The 16426-nt window shown below is 42.9% G+C and overlaps 1 protein-coding gene across 4 annotated transcripts in view; it reads right to left on the bottom strand.

The window, feature by feature from the left end:
- The window catches only part of LOC132805736 (tumor necrosis factor receptor superfamily member 14-like), a 60926-nt gene extending 45809 nt beyond the window's left edge, over positions 1 to 15117 (bottom strand). For 3 of the 4 annotated variants that reach the window (XM_060820959.1, XM_060820960.1, XM_060820962.1), the window contains exon 1: positions 14661 to 14785. In XM_060820959.1, coding sequence (XP_060676942.1) covers positions 14661 to 14690 — 30 coding nt within the window. In that variant the 5' untranslated portion in view covers positions 14691 to 14785. The other variant, XM_060820961.1, reaches the window with a different exon arrangement.
- Between the last annotated feature and the right edge of the window lie 1309 nt (positions 15118 to 16426).

Genomic DNA, 16426 nt, shown 5'->3' with positions numbered 1-16426 from the left:
TCATGGCTCCAAAACCCAATCCCTCTACCAATAAAAGCTAACACACCGTAAGCCTTCTTAACCACGATCAATCTGGGTAGCAACTTTCAGGGATCTATGCACATGGACACAGACCTCTCTGCTCATCTACACTACCAAGAATCTTACCATTAGCCCAGTACTCTGCATTCCGGTTACTCCTTCCAAAGTGTATCACCCCACACTTTTCCACACCCTCCATTTGCCACCTCTCAGCCCAGCTCTGCAGCTTATCTATGTCTCTCTGTCACCTGCAATATCCTTCTGCACTATCCACAACTCCACCGACCTTAGAGTCATCCACAAATTTACTAACTCATCCTTCTATGTCCTCATCCAGGTCATTTATAAAAATGACCAACAGCAGTGACCCCAAAACAGATCTTTGTGTGACACCACTCGTAACATTTTCCATCAACCACTACCCTCTGTCTTCTTACAGCTAGCCAATTTATGATCCAAACCGCTAAATCACCCTCAATCCTATGCCTACCGTGGGGAACCTTATCGAACACCTTACTGGAATCCATATACACCACATCAACCACTTTACCCTCATCCACCTGTTTGGTCACCTTCTCAAAGAACTCAATAAGGTTTGTGAGGCATGACCTGCCCTTCACAAAACCATGTTGACTATCCCTAGGTTTACGTCTTGTCCTCCAACTATGAATCCTACTTCTGTGCTTTCCCACTGTCAGGGACATTCTTCCTGCATCTAGCCTTCTAGACGACTCCCCCCTTATTCTTCTAAACTCCAGTGAATACAATCCTAACCGACTCACTCAATCTCTCTGTTGTCCCATTACCCCCAAAGTCGAAGCAAAATGCTCAGAAACACAGTATAGTTTTACCTCTTTCATCTTTATCCTACGCCCTGGAGGGAGAGAGAACAATCGCCCATGTGCGCAGGGACATGGGTTCCTGGTCTTCTCTGGATCAGCAGTGTCTTAATGAACTATATAGTCATTTTACAGGGAGGAGCATCCAGATAAGGCAACATACATATTGATTGTATGACCATTACAATCAGCGAGCATCAATAGTAAAGATTAAGCCATCTGCCGTTACACAATGAATGGTCTTAACCTTAACTGGCTTCACATAATGAATACTTTTCACCTTGTTAAACTGACCTTACATACTGAATACTTCCAATATTGTTAAATGGCTTTACATTATGAATGCTTTTCCACCTTGTTAACCCATCATCCTTGCCTCCAGCACCCCATTGTTAACTGCAAGCGCTTATCTGATCTGAGTCATGCTCAGCTGAACCTCTTGTTTCTCAAAACTTAACTCTTTCCCTACCTGCTTGTACCCTATACACTTTCTCATCTCCTCATACACCAGTCGTACCGTCCCAAAAATCAACTCAGTAAACCTTCACTGTACTCTCTCGACAGCAAGAATATCCTCAGATATGGAGGCCAAAGTTGCACACAATATTCCAGCTATGTCCTCACCAATGCCCTGTATAATTGCAGCAAGACATCCTTTTCCTGTTCTCAAATCCACTCCCTATTAAGGTCAACATACAGTTTGCCTTCTTTACTGCCTGCTGCACCTGCACACTTACTTTCAGTGACATCCTGCTGTAGGAAAGATATTATTAAATTGGAGAGGGGTCAGAAAGGATTTACCAGGATGTTGCCGGGAACAGAGAGTTTGAGTTATAAGAGGCTAGATAGGCTCAGACCTTTTTCAATGGAGGTGGAGGGATGAGCTTATAGAGGTTTATAAAATCATGAAGGACATAGATAAGGTGAATAGCAAGGATTGTTTACCTAGGGTGTGGAAGCTTAATACTAGGGGGCATATATTTAAGGTGAGAAGAGAACATTTTAAAAAAAGGACATGAGGGGTAACTAGAGTGGTTTGTATGTGGACTGAACTGCCAGAGGAAGTGTCGAATGCAGGTACAGTTACAACATTTAAAAGACATTTGGACAGGTCCATGAATAGAAAAGGTTTGGAGTGGTATGGTCCAAACCAAGCAAATGGGAATAGTTTAGTTTTGGAACATTGTTGGCGTGGACTAGTTGGTCTGAAGGATCTGTTTCCAGGCTATATGACACTACGACTCTATGGCTGCTGCACAAGGACTACCAGGTTTCATTGAACATTCCCCTCTCTCAATTTACAGCCATTCAAATAACAATTTGCCTTCCTAAGTTTGTTACCAAAGTGGATAACCTCATATTTATCCATATTACACTGCATCTACCATGCATCTGCCCACTTACTTAGCCTGTCCAAGTCACAATGCAACATCTTTGCATCCTCCTCATAGCTCACTCTTTCACTCAGTTTTGTGTCATCAAATTTTGAGATATTTTATTTAGTTTCCTCATCTAATCATTAACATATACTGTGAGGAGCTGGGTTCCTAGTACCGATCCCTGCAACACTCCACTGGTCACTGCCTGTCATTTAGAAAAAAAAGACTATTTATTCCTACACTTTTTGCCCTCCGTCTGCTAACCAATTTTCTATCCATCTTAATACACCAACCCTAATCCCATGCACTTCAATTTTACACATTAATTGCTTATGTGGGACTTCCTTGACAGTCTTCTGAAAGACCAAATAAACAACATCCACTGATTCTCCCAATCAACTCTGCTAGTTATATCCTTGAAGAATTCCAGTAGGTTTGTCAAACACAATTTGCTTTTTATAAATCCATGCTGACCGCATCTGATTCTACCACTAAGTGCTCCAACATAAAATCCTTGATAATGAACTCTAGCACCTTTATCACTTCTGCTGTCAGGCTCACGGGTCTATAATTCTGTTTTCTCTCAACCCCTCTTTTATATTAACTACCCTCCAAACTGTAGGAACTGTCCCATCAATTTCTCCAACACCATCTCTCTAGTATTACAAATTTGCTCCAGTTCCCTTCTCTCATTAAACCCAGTATTCCCCACCATATCCTCCTTTGTGAAGGCTGAAGCAAATTATAGAACATAGAACAGTACAGCCACAGTACAGGCCCTTCAGCCCTCAATGTTGTGCCAGTCTTTTATCCTACTCTCAGATCAGACTAACCTACATACCCTTCATTGTACTATCATCCATGTGCCTATCCAAGAATCGCTTAAATATCCCTAATGTACCTGACTCTATTACCAACACTGGCAGTGCATTCCACACACACACACCACTCTCTGTAAAGAACCTCCCTCTGACATCTCCCCCAAACCTTCCTCCAATCACCTCAAAATTATGCCCCCTTGTGATAGACATTTCCACCCTGGGGAAAAAAAAGCCTCTCATCATCTTACACACCTCTATCAAGTTGCCTCTCATCCTTCTTTGCTCCAATGAGAATAGGTTGAGGGAGCTAGGGCTTTCTTCATAAGACAAGCCCTTCAGTCCAGGCAGCATCCCAGTAAATCTCTCTGCACTCTTCCATATCCTTCCAATCATGAGGTGACCAGAATTGGACACAACATTCCAAGTGTGATCTAACCAGGGCTCTACAGAACTGCAGCATAACCTCGTGGTTCGTAAATTCTATCCCCCTGTTAATGAAAGCCAACACACCATATGCCTTAACTATGGACGGCAACTTTGAAGGATCAATGGACCTAGACCCAAGATCCCTCTGTTCCTCCACACTGCCAAGAATCCTACCCTCAACCCTGTATTCTGCAATCTATTTCAACCTTGCAAAGTGAATCAATCCACATTTTTCCAGGTTGAACTCCATCTGTCATTTCTCAGCCCAGTTCTGCATCATGTCAACGTCCCGTTGCAAACTACAACAGCCCTCCACCGACCTTTGTGTCATCGGCAAACTTACTTACATAAGATTAGATTAGATTACTTACAGTGTGGAAACAGGCCCTTCGGCCCAACAAGTCCACACCGACCCGCCGAAGCACAACCCACCCATACCCCTACATTTACCCCTTACCTAACACTATGGGCAATTTAGCATGGCCAATTCACCTGACCTGCACATCTTCGGACTGTGGGAGGAAACCGGAGCACCTGGAGGAAACCCACGCAGACACGGGGAGAACGTGCAAACTCCACACAGTCCACCTGAGGTAGGAACTGAACCTGGGTCTCTGGCGCTGTGAGGCAGCAGTGCTAACCACTGTGTCACTCATTGTGCCACTTATGGGCAGCATGGTGGCACAGTGGTTAGCACTGCTGCCTCACAGCGCCTGAGACTCGGGTTCAATTCCCAACTCAGGCGACTGACTGTGTGGAGTTTGCACAGTCGCCTGAGTTGGGAATTGAACCCGAGTCTCAGGCGCTGTGAGGCAGCAGTGCTAACCACTGTGCCACCATGCTGCCCATAAGTGGCACAATGAGTGACACAGTGGTTAGCACTGCTGCCTCACAGCGCCAGAGACCCAGGTTCAGTTCCTACCTCAGGTGGACTGTGTGGAGTTTGCACGTTCTCCCAGTGTCTGTGTGGGTTTCCTCTGGGTGCTCCGGTTTCCTCCCACAGTCCAAAAATGTGCAGGGTAGATGAATTGACCATGCTAAATTGCTCATAGTGTTAGGTGAAGGGGTAAATGAAGGGGAATGGGTCTGAGTGGGTTGCACTTCGGCGGGTCAGTGTGGACTTGTTGGGCCGAAGGGCCTGTTTCCACACCGAGTAATCTAATCTAATCAACCCACCCTTCCACTTCATCCAAGTCATCTATAAAAATGACAATGAGCAGAGGTCCCAGAACAGACCCCTGTGGAACACCACTGGTCACCGAGCTCCAGGCTGAATACTTTCCATCTAGCACCACCCTCTGTCTTCTATGGACCAGCAATTCTGTGTCCAGACAGCCAGATTTCCCTGTATCCCATGCCTCCTTACTTTCTGAATGAGCCTACCATGAGGAACCTTATAAAAAGCCTTGTTAAAATCCATGTAAACCACATTCACTGCTCTTCCTTCATCAACGTGTTTTGTCACGTCGTCAAAGAAATCAACAACGCTTGTGAGGCATGACCTGCCCCTCACAAAGCTGTGCGGACTATTTAGGGTGTAGGTTTGCTCGCTGAGCTGTCGGTTTGCTATCCAGACGTTTCATTACCTGGCTAGGTAACATCATCAGTGGTGACCTCCAAGTGAAGCGAAGCTGTTGTCTCCTGCTTTCTATTTATATCTTTCTCCTGGATGGGGTTCCTGGGGTTTGTGGTGATGTCATTTCCTGTTCATTTTCTGAGGGGTTGACAGATGGTTATCTAGATCTATGTGTTTGTTTATGGCATTGTGGTTGGTGTACCATGCCAGAGAATTCCTAGAGCCCTGGCACTCCAACCACAACGCCATAAACAATCACATAGATCTAGATACCGTCTATCAACCCCTCAGAAAACGAACAGGAAATGACATCACCACAAACCCCAGGAACCCCCATCCAGGAGAAAGATATAAATAGAAAGCAGGAGACAACAGCTTCGCTTCACTTGGAGGTCCCCACTGATGATGTTACCGAGCCAGGTAATGAAACGTCTGGATATCAAACCGACAGCTCAGTGAGCAAACCTAAACCCTAAACTTCAACCTGAGCTACAAACCTTCACAAACCTTGCTATATGGACTACCTCGAATCAAGCTATGCTTTTCCAAGTAATCATAAACCCTGTCCCTCAGAATCCTCTCCAAAACTTTGCTCACCACTGGCATAAGGCTGACTGATCTGTAATTCCCAGGATTATCCCTATTCCCTTTCTTGGACAAGGGAATAACAACATTTGCCACCCACCAATCATCTGGCACTGCTCCTCCATTTCTTTGTTCCTCATTATAAATTCCCCCATTTCTGAACGTGTGGGACCTAAATTACTTTTCAAAATTTGTTTCTCTTTACATAGCTCTCAAACTTTTCCACTCAGTTCTTAAATTTTCAGCAAGCTTACTTTCAATCTATTTTCCCCTTCTTGATCAATCCCTTGGTCCTCCTTTGCTAACTTCAGAAATGTTCTCAAGCCTATTGTTTTTTCATGCCAATTTGGATGCCTCTTTATGCATCTAAAACTATCTCTAATTTCACTTGTAAGCCACAGTTTGTCCACTGACTTCTTGCACCAGACAGGAATAAACAATTTTTGCTGTTCACCCATTTGCTCTTTGAATGTATGCCATTTGCCCATTCACGGTCATTCCGTTCAGTAACATTTCACAGTCCATCAAAGCCAACTCAAGCCTCATACGATCCTAGTTTCCCTTAAAGATTCAGGGCCCTAATCTCAGAATCAACTACCTCACTCTACATCTTGATGAAGAATCCGATCAGATCATGGTCGCTCACAAACACATTATCATTATTCCTTTCTCATTACGTGGAGGAGCCACTGTTGGACTGGGGTGGACAAAGTTTTTTTAAAAAATCACATCACCAGGTTTATTTGGAAGTACTAGCTTTCAGAGTGCTGCTCCTTCATCAGGTAACTGTGGAGCAGGTCCATAAGACAATTTATAGCAAAAGATTACAGCGCCATGCAACGAAATGATATAATCAAACAAACCTAGAGATTGTTATTTAGTCTTTCATTTTTTTAGAATGGATTGTAGGTTCATTAGTATGTAAAACCCAGTCACATTCTCAAGATAACTTAAGATTTTATTTTTTAAAAAAGTGACATCTCGGGGGATCCAAGATGGCGGCGACCCAGCAAGACTGAGTCCACAGTGCTCTACCCAAAACTTGGGCAAAGTGGTCTATCCACCCCCACCACACTCACTAAACCATTTATAATAGTTGTTAACCTTAAATAGTTACCTATTAGTACATTTACATAGTCTAATACTAGCTGGAAAATGAGTAAAGGGAAGGGAACAGGCGGCTCTAAGAAAGCAGGGACTCCTCCCCCACCCTCTCCCTCTTCAGCTGCAACAAAGGTGTCTTCAGCTACTTCAGGAGATTTACCAATGAAGATGAGCTTTGAGGAGATGTTTGTCAGGTGGGAGGCGAAGATTGATGCTTTTATCGATGAGTCTCGGCAGAGCAGAGAAGCACTATCAGCCGAGCTGCAGAAGCAGGGCAGAGACATTCAGGAATTGGAGTGCCGAGTCAGAGAGGTGGAGTCGAAGGCCGCAGCCTCAAAGACTGCGATAAAATCAACAGCCGACCACATCCGTTTTCTCGAGAATCGAGTCCAGAACCTAGAAAACCACATTGATGACCTCGAAAATCGATGTCGTAGAAAAAATATTCGGTTGTTGGGCCTGCCCGAGCAGAAAGAGGGAGGTCAGCTGACAGCATTCTTAGAGCATTGGCTGCCACAACTTTTAAATCTGCCTGCTGGATCAGGCCAGGTAAGGGTAGAATGGGCCTACCGGGTCGCAGTACGTGGGCCCGGCTCAACCCAGCGCCCACGCCAGGTCCTGTTCCAGCTGCAGAGCTATAGGGAGAGGCAGATGCTCCTGGAAGCCTCAAGAAATCTGGAAAAAGATCCCCAAGCTATGACCCACAAAGGATCCAGGATCATGCTGTTCCAGGACTTCTCCCCAGTTTTGGTCCGAAAGAGGAAGGCATTCGATGAGGCGAAGAAGCGTTTAAGGGATTTAAATATTCAGTACTCCTTACGATATCCAGCGACGCTACGCCTTAGCCACGAAGGATCCATATATAACTTCGGATCACCGGAGAAGGCTAAGGAATTCTTGAACTCTCTTAAATAAACTGTAAGAGATTGTGGACGCTGGTCTGCCTTTCCCATTATTTTGGTTTACATCCCTTCATCTTTTCTTATCTTTCCCCCTATGTGTGTATGTATATATATATGTTGGGGCGTTTGGTTAATGTTGATGGGGAGAGGTGGTTACCTTATTCTATTTTACTTCTGTTTTTAGGAGCGGGGTTGTTTTTCTTTCCCCTGTTATTTTGTGGTATTATATTTAAGTATTACATGTTGAGATTGTAATCTTATAGTTATATATGGTATTAATATTCCCAAATATATTTAGATGTGGGTGTGGGTGGAGGTGGGGTGTTCACTGTTAACTCTAGCTTTATATTATATTTGAATTCTCCTCATTTTATTGAGGAACACCTGGGTCAAGGGTGGGGCACTGGTTGGAAGAGGGTAAGATGGACTGTGGGAGAGGAAGTGACGCTCCCTGGGAACAAGGGAGAAAATCTCCAATTCGGAATGTTTTATATCTTTTATACTTAGAAAGAGTTTTTTGTTATATTGTTTTGAGTGTATCAGAGAGTCTTTACTTTTGTAAATCTTGTATGCTCCATGCTCGGGATGTTCTAGATAGGGTTTCCTCTCCCGAGGGGTCTCGGATCTGTCCAGATGATTATGGCTGAACAGTCGGTTAAGTGGTGCACCTGGAATGTCAGGGGGAGTAATTCGCCAGTTAAATGGAAGAAAATATTATCAAATCTTAAGGAGGAGAGAGTTGATATAGCTCTCCTACAGGAGACACACCTGTCGGATAAAGAACACTTAAAATTACGACAGGGCGGATTTGATCAGGCCTTTTTTTCCTCTTTTAATTCAAAAAGCAGGGGAGTCGTTATCCTTGTCCGGAAGAACTTCCCTTTGAAAATTCTAAATCAGATAAAAGACGAATCTGGACGATATATTTTGATTAAAGCCCTCATAAATGGAGAGGAATATGGGATCTTAAATGTGTACTGCCCCCTGGCACACCCCTTTAAATTCATAACGGAAGCTTTTTCAAAACTGATGGCCTTTGGTGCCCGTCATACAATTATAGGGGGAGACTTTAATTGTATTATGGATCCGGAAATAGACAGGATTCCCAAGAGTGCCGCTGGAGTATCTCCCAGATCTAGACAATTGGCGGACCTGAATAAAGAATTAGGATTGGTAGATGTATGGAGATGTCTCCATCCACAGGGTAGAGATTTTTCTTTCTACTCTAATCCACATAAATGTCACACAAGAATTGATATGTTTTTTGCCCCATCGATTTTTCTAAATTCTATAGCAACCTGTAAAATAGGTACTATAGCAATCTCTGACCATGCCGCTGTATACATGGAAACTAAGGTAAAGAACAATGGGACATCCGCTCGGCATTGGCGTATGGACCCCTTTCTGATAAAAGATAGCAAATTTTTAAAGTACTTCTCCCAAGAACTTAAAACTTTTTTAGAAATTAATACTGGTACGGCTAGCAATCCGTCAATGATGTGGGAGACCATCAAAACTTATGCACGAGGTTTGATCATCTCCTATTCAGCGACCCAGAGGAAAATGAAGGGAGAGCAACAGCGTCTGCTCGAAGCTCGCCTAAAAGCAGCCGAAACAGCATACGCTGATAGACCTTCTATCACAAAATTGCAGAGGATTACAGCACTTAGGACAGCTTTAAACACCGCGCTTACTCAAACGGCTAAAAGGGAAATATTATTTGCGAAACAAAGATTATATGAATATGGCGACAAACTGGGTAGATACTTAGCATTTCTTGCAAAGAAAAAGAAAGCCCCTCAAACTATTCCGACCATCAAGGAAAGTACAGGTACCCTGACTCATGATCATAAAAAGATCAATGCGACCTTTAAAGAATTTTATTCTGAACTATATAGATCGCAGGATTGTGAAGATAGGATTAGGAGGATGCAGTCATTTTTTAAAAATTTGACCTTCCCGGGCCTGACTCCGGAACAGGTGTCGGCCCTAAATACCCCTTTAACAGTCCAAGAAATACTTGAGGCAATTAGGCAACTTCAGAGCGGAAAAGCACCGGGCCCGGACGGTTTTCAAGCTGAATTCTATAAAGAATTTACAGGAATATTGGTTGACCCACTTATGGATATGTATAATTTTGCGCATAGTCAGGTCTGTCTCCCGCCCACGCTGAAAGAAGCAAATATTTCTCTTATCCTCAAAAAAGGAAAAGACCCAGAAGATTGTGCATCTTACAGACCAATATCCTTATTAAATGTAGACTTTAAAATTCTCTCAAAAATGTTAGCACTAAGACTAGAAAGGGTACTGCCATATATTATAAAGGAGGACCAGATGGGATTTATTAAGGGCCGCAGATCATCCAATAATATCAGAAGGGTCTTGAATATGATCCAAGCCTGTCATCAGGGAAAGATACCAGGAGTAGTAATTTCATTGGATGCGGAAAAGGCATTTGATAGGGTTGAATGGTCATATTTATTTTACACATTGGAAAGGTTTGGCGTTGGACAGGTGTTTACCAAATGGGTTTCAACATTGTATAGTGATCCCAAAGCAGCTGTTATTACTAATGGGTTAAGATCGGATGGCTTCAGTGTGGGTAGGGGCTGCCGTCAAGGATGTCCTCTCTCACCATTGTTGTTTACACTGATAATCGAACCATTAGCAGAAGCCATCCGGACTGATCCTAATATAACGGCCCCGAGGATTGGTACAGGTAAACACAAAATTACCCTCTATGCAGATGACGTTCTCTTATTCCTCAGTAATCCTTTAATGTCAGTGCCTCGTCTAATTCAAGTTATTAATACATTTAGTGCATTCTCAGGCTATAAAATTAATTTTTCAAAATCGGAAGCCATGCCAATGGGTGGTCTGGCTATGGAACCCCACTTAATGGACGGATCCCCTTTTCCCTTCCGTTGGTCCCTGGAGGGCTTCTTATATTTAGGTATTTTTATCACGCCAGTATTTGATCAGCTGTATAGGGCTAATTTTGTACAATTAATGGAAAGGATAAGGCAGGACCTCCAGCGATGGAGAGACCTTCCGACTTCCTGGCTAGGGAGAATAGCATTAATTAAAATGAATGTTCTGCCCCGTCTCTTATATCCTATGAGAATGCTCCCGCTGATGCTGCCAAGGCTAGCCCTACGTAAATTATATGGCTGGTTGGGCTCCTTTATTTGGAACCATAGACGGCCCCTTATTAAGCTGAAGAAGCTACAGCTTCCACAGGCAAGGGGAGGACTGGACTTCCCAGACTTTAGGAAATATCAGTTAAGCTCCCTACTAAGTTACATAGCTGATTGGGTTTCATCTGATCCACAATCAATTTGGCTGGATATCGAAGCCTCCCAAGTAAAATACCCACTTATTAACCTTTTATTTTCAGATAAGAGGAAAATCATTACAGACCACTGTAAAAATCCCATAATATTAAACACAATTAAGGCCTGGAATATAATGCGGCAAAATGAGGGTAACTCACATAAAACATCCCCCCATGCACCAATAGTAGGCGCATGGGGATTCCAACCGGGGATTACAGATGCCACCTTTAAACTCTGGAGATCCAGGGGCATCTCATGCTTAGGGGACCTATTTAAAGATGGGATCCTGATGTCCTTTGAGCAGCTGCGTCTGAAATTCGGAATACCTAATGGGGATCTCTTTCGATACTTCCAAGTTCGAGATTATATACAGAGGAAGACTACATTAATAGATAGCCTTTATAAATCAGACAGAGAACGTAATGTCTTACGACCAGCGGGGGCATCCTCCGTTAGTACTATATACCATTTGCTACATGATGGAGTCTCAGGAGACATGGATGACCTGCTTAAAACATGGGAGCAGGACTTGGGGTTAGAAATCTCTGAGGATATGTGGAATGACATTTGGGAAAATGCTAGAAGAATTGCTATCTGTAACAGAACTCAGGCTATCCAACTAAAGATACTTCATAGGGCCCATATAGCTCCGGCTCGACTGGCAAAATTTAAGGCAGGAGCATCTCCAATGTGTCCCAAATGCAAAATAGAGGTGGGTACTCTTGCACATTGTCTGTGGACTTGTCAGAAAATCCGCAGATACTGGACTAAAGTGGCAAATACCCTGACAGAAATTTTAGGAACAGAAATTAGGGTGGACCCTGTATCTCTCCTTTTGGGCTTTTCGAACCTCTCATCTCTGGATATGCATGGGAAGAGACTATTTTCTATTCTCTCTTTCTGTGCAAGGAAAAATATTTTGGTGAACTGGGTGGCTGAGGGCCCCCCTGGACTTTCAAATTGGCACAGATTAATTATGGAATATATCCCCCTTGACTTCCTCACAAATATGGTGCACCGAAAGACTGAATTATTTTATAAAATATGGCAGCCCTTTTTGAATTATATAAATGCAGATATTTCGGCTATCCTAACAAGGGCTTTTATTTAGTGAAGATCTCAGACCGGGCTGCTCCGGGGCCCCTTGGGAGAGGAATCCTGCGCGAATACGGGTTTTATTATATTTGATGTTTATACATTCCGAGCATGTAAGAGACTTAGGTATACACTCTGGTTAGTTATAGGTTAGATTAGTAGAAAGTTGAGTTTTTTTTTCTTTCCTTATTCATTTTTTTTTCTCTTTTTGTTTTCTTTCTTTCTCTTTTCTTTGTTAAATTATGACTATTGTATATATGATTTAATTGTACATCAATGTTTGTATTTGAGAGTTTTGTTTATTTTTGTAAATTTGCAAAAATGTTAAATTTCAATAAAAATATCTACAAAAAAAAAGTGACATCTCAGCTCAGACAGTGCATTAAATTCCACTTTGGAAATAAAACCAGTCTGACTCAAGATTGGGATACAGACAGATGCTAACCTACATCTTTAATGCATTATCTAAGCTGAGGTGTCACTTTTATTAAATAAAACCTTAAGTTATCTTGAGAATGTGATTTAAAAGAAGTTCAGGGATTTACATATTAATAAACCTACAACCCATTCAAAAAGACGAAAGACTTAACAGCAATCTAGGTTTGTTCAATATATCATTTCAGTTGCATACAAATTCTGTGTTTTATGGTCCAGCTCCACAGCTACCTGATGAAGGAGCAGCACTCCAAAAGCTGTTTTCTAGTTGGTTCAATGTATTGGTCCAAAAAAAAACCTCTACAGTATCGTGACTAATTTGATTCACCCAATCTACATGCAGATAAAGTCACCCATAATAAAAATGTTCCTTTGTTGCATGCATCGCTGATTTCCTGTTTAATGCCATTCCCAACATCACCACTGCAGTTTGGCTAATTTTGTTTTGGCCTTTGGTATTTCTCAATGCTACCTACACAGCTCCTACATTGTCAGAGGTAATATTTTTCATCAATATTGTGTTTACATCCACCACCTTTTCCTTTTTGTCTGCCCTGCCTAAATAATGAATACTTCTGGATGTTCAGTTCCCATCCTTGATCATCCTACAGTCATATCTCCATAATCTCAACTATATCATACCCATTTACATGACTAATTCATCCACTTTGTTTTGAATGTTCCATGCACTGGAAATGAGCCCAAGCTTCACATACAGAGGAGGAGCACATGACAATTTCAAACTCTATTGCCTTGAGTTACTTTTAAAATTAAATCTTTTGGAAGACACTTAACATTAAATAATATTGATTTCTCAGGGCCCTTCTTTCCTGTTCATTGTTACTACAAAACACAATCCTTAGAAACTATAAACCATAAAAAGACCTTACAAACAATAAGAGATAAAAGGTCATAAATAATTGATCTGACTTTACCTACTACTTACCTAGCAAATTTTTTTAAAATGTAAACAATAAAACTCATCTCCAGCTTCGAGAGAGTGAAGAATAGATTTCACACAAAATCACATAGCACATACATAGAGTCATAGAGATGTACAGCACGGAAATAGACCCTTCGGCCCAACTCGTCCATGCCGACCAGATATCCCAACCCAATCTAGTCCCACCTGCCAGCACCCGGCCCATATCCCTCCAAACCCTTCCTATTCATATACCCATCCAAATGCCTCTTAAATGTTGTAATTGTACCAGCCTCCACCACTTCCTCTGGCAGCTCATTCCATACACGTACCACCCTCTGTGTGAAAAAGTTGCCCTGTAGGTCTCTTTTATATCTTTCCCCTGTCACCCTAAACCTATGCCCAACCCCAAGGACTCCCCAACCCCAGGGAAAAAACTTTGCCTATTTACCCCATTCATGCCCCTCATAATTTTGTAAACCTCTATAAGGTCACCCCTCAGCCTCCGACGCTCCAGGGAAAATATCCCCAGCCTGTTCAGCCCCTCCCTATACATAAGTGAAAAATTAAAATGTTTTGTGTTGAGGCTATAAATGGACATTAGTAGTATGAATCCATACAGACTAAAAAAAAACTTTAGTAGAAAGTGAGGACTGCAGGAGCTGGAGATCATAGTCAAGAGTGTGGTGCTAAAAAAAAAGCACAGCATGTCAGGAGGCATTCGAGGTGAGGGAGAATCGACGTTTCGGGCAAAAGTCCTTCGTTATGAATGAGGCTTGTGGGCCGGGGCTTATAAAGAAATGAGAGGCGGATCGGGGGAGTGGAGCTGGGAAAGCAATAGGATGGGGGAAGAAGGTGGTGATGGTTGGAAAGGAGGGTGGGGCGGAGAGATAGGAAAGGCAATGCACGGGCCAAGAAAAAAAACTTTAGGTCAGACTTTACAATAACAAGAGTCTTTTTTCGTCTATAAATAGTTTAGAAGTACTGATTCGGTTTGAACCGGATAGAAGATTCACCGTTCCTATAGCAGCTCCAAGTCCTGCCAAAACTTTTCAAATGGTTTCGAGAAAAACGGATTTTCTTTTAGGGATTCCCTCCTCCGATCCAGATCAGAATTAACTCTCAGCCAAAAGGCAGCGATCGATGGGATCGATCCTGAAGTGAAAGTCTGTTTAACTTCACAGAAGGAATACTAAATTGCAAGAAAAAAATATACAAACCGTGATAGCAAGAATCCATGAAACGAACATTTTCCGCACTGTTATCCACCGCCGATCTTCTCAAACCCGGAAGTTATTAAGAGCGGAGTTAGAATTGTTCTGAATAAAAGTGCCAACAGCGAACTTACTCACCTTTCAAGGCACTTAAAGAGAAGCGGATGTGAAAACTGAATAATAGCTGTCCAATTTTTAAACAAAAAAAAAATCAAACTATAAAAACATCCCATTCAATCGCAGAACCACCCAGCTGGAAGTCTACCCCACGTGATTTAAAGCGATATGTAATTGTAATTTTCATTTAAGACGTCGAGCTTTCTGCGCAGGGTTCCTAGCCTCTGGAGTGCTTTTGTAGCCAGCGTCAGAACAAATGACTAAAATCAATAAATGTTGGTGACCATAGCGGGTCAGGCAGCATCCATGGGGAGACAGCAAACTAATGTTTCCAGTCTACATGACTCTTCATCAGAGCTGATGTGTGGAGGGGATAGCATTTATGCAATGGAGTGGGGGAGGGCAGTGGGCGTGGATACTGGTGGAGAAAGGAACTTCATAGTTCAGATTCAGTGATCAGAATGGGAGAACAATGGTGTGTCTAAGTGCTAGACTGGGAAGGACAGACAGTCCCGCTGGAGTAGGGGAAGGGGAGAGAACTCATGGTGACAAACAAGGTAACAAGTAAAGCTAAAAGAAATGAAAGGAATGGGTTCACAATCTGAAGGTATTGAACTCGCCAAGTCCAGAAGGTTGTAAAGTGCCTAGTTTGAAGCTCTGTAGCATGCTGAGGACAGAGCAACGTATATGCAAGCAGGACTCTGTGTTAAAATGATCTGTTACAGGAAGGTCAAGGTCACACTGCACACAGAGCATGAGGTGTTCTGCAAAGTGGTCACCCAATCTATGTTTGATTTCTCCAATGTACAGTCGGCCACATTGGGTGTAGCGAATACAGTAGGGAGAAAGTGAGGCTGCAGATGCTGGAGATCAGAGTGAGAGTGTGGTGCTGGAAAAGCACAGCAGGTCAGGTAGCCTCCAAAGAGCAGGAGAATTGATGTTTCAGGCAGAAGCCCTTCATCAGGAGTGGTGAAGGGCTTCCTGACAAAGGGCTTCTGCCTGAAACTTGATTCTACTACTCCTTGGATGCTGCCTGACCTGCTGTGCTTTTCCAGTACCACACACTTGGCAGCAAATACAATTAGGTTAAAATCTTCGAGGAGAAAGTGAGGACTGCAGATGCTGGAGATCAGAGCTGAAAATGTGTTGCTGGAAAAGCGCAGCAGGTCAGGCAGCATCCAAGGAGCAGGAGAATCGACGTTTCGGGCATAAGCCCTTCTTCAGGAAAGGATTTCCTGAAGAAGGGTTTATGCCCGAAACATCGAATCTCCTGCTCCTTGGATGCTGCCTGACCTGCTGCGCTTTTCCAGCAACACATTTTCAGCAAATACAATTACACAAGATTGGATGAGATGTAGGTGAAATGCTGCTCCACCTGAAAAGACTGTTTAGGCCCTTGGATGGTGAGCAGGGAGGACATGAAAGGACAGGTATTGCACCTTCTGTGGTTACATGGGAAGGTGCCATGGGAAAGGATGGTGGTGTTGGTGGTCGAGAAATGGACTAGTGTATCCCAGAGGGAATGATCCCTGCGAAATATGGACGGGAGAGTGACGGGGAAGATGTGTTTAGTGCTGGCAGAATGCCATGTATTTTTATGGCGAGTTCCGTTGAACTACTGGTTAATGGTAACCTCATGGAAATTGATAGTGGGA

The sequence above is a fragment of the Hemiscyllium ocellatum genome, chromosome X (genome assembly GCF_020745735.1).
Source record: "Hemiscyllium ocellatum isolate sHemOce1 chromosome X, sHemOce1.pat.X.cur, whole genome shotgun sequence".
Taxonomy (NCBI): Eukaryota; Metazoa; Chordata; class Chondrichthyes; order Orectolobiformes; family Hemiscylliidae; genus Hemiscyllium; species Hemiscyllium ocellatum.
This window is presented reverse-complemented; position numbering and strand designations above follow the sequence as displayed.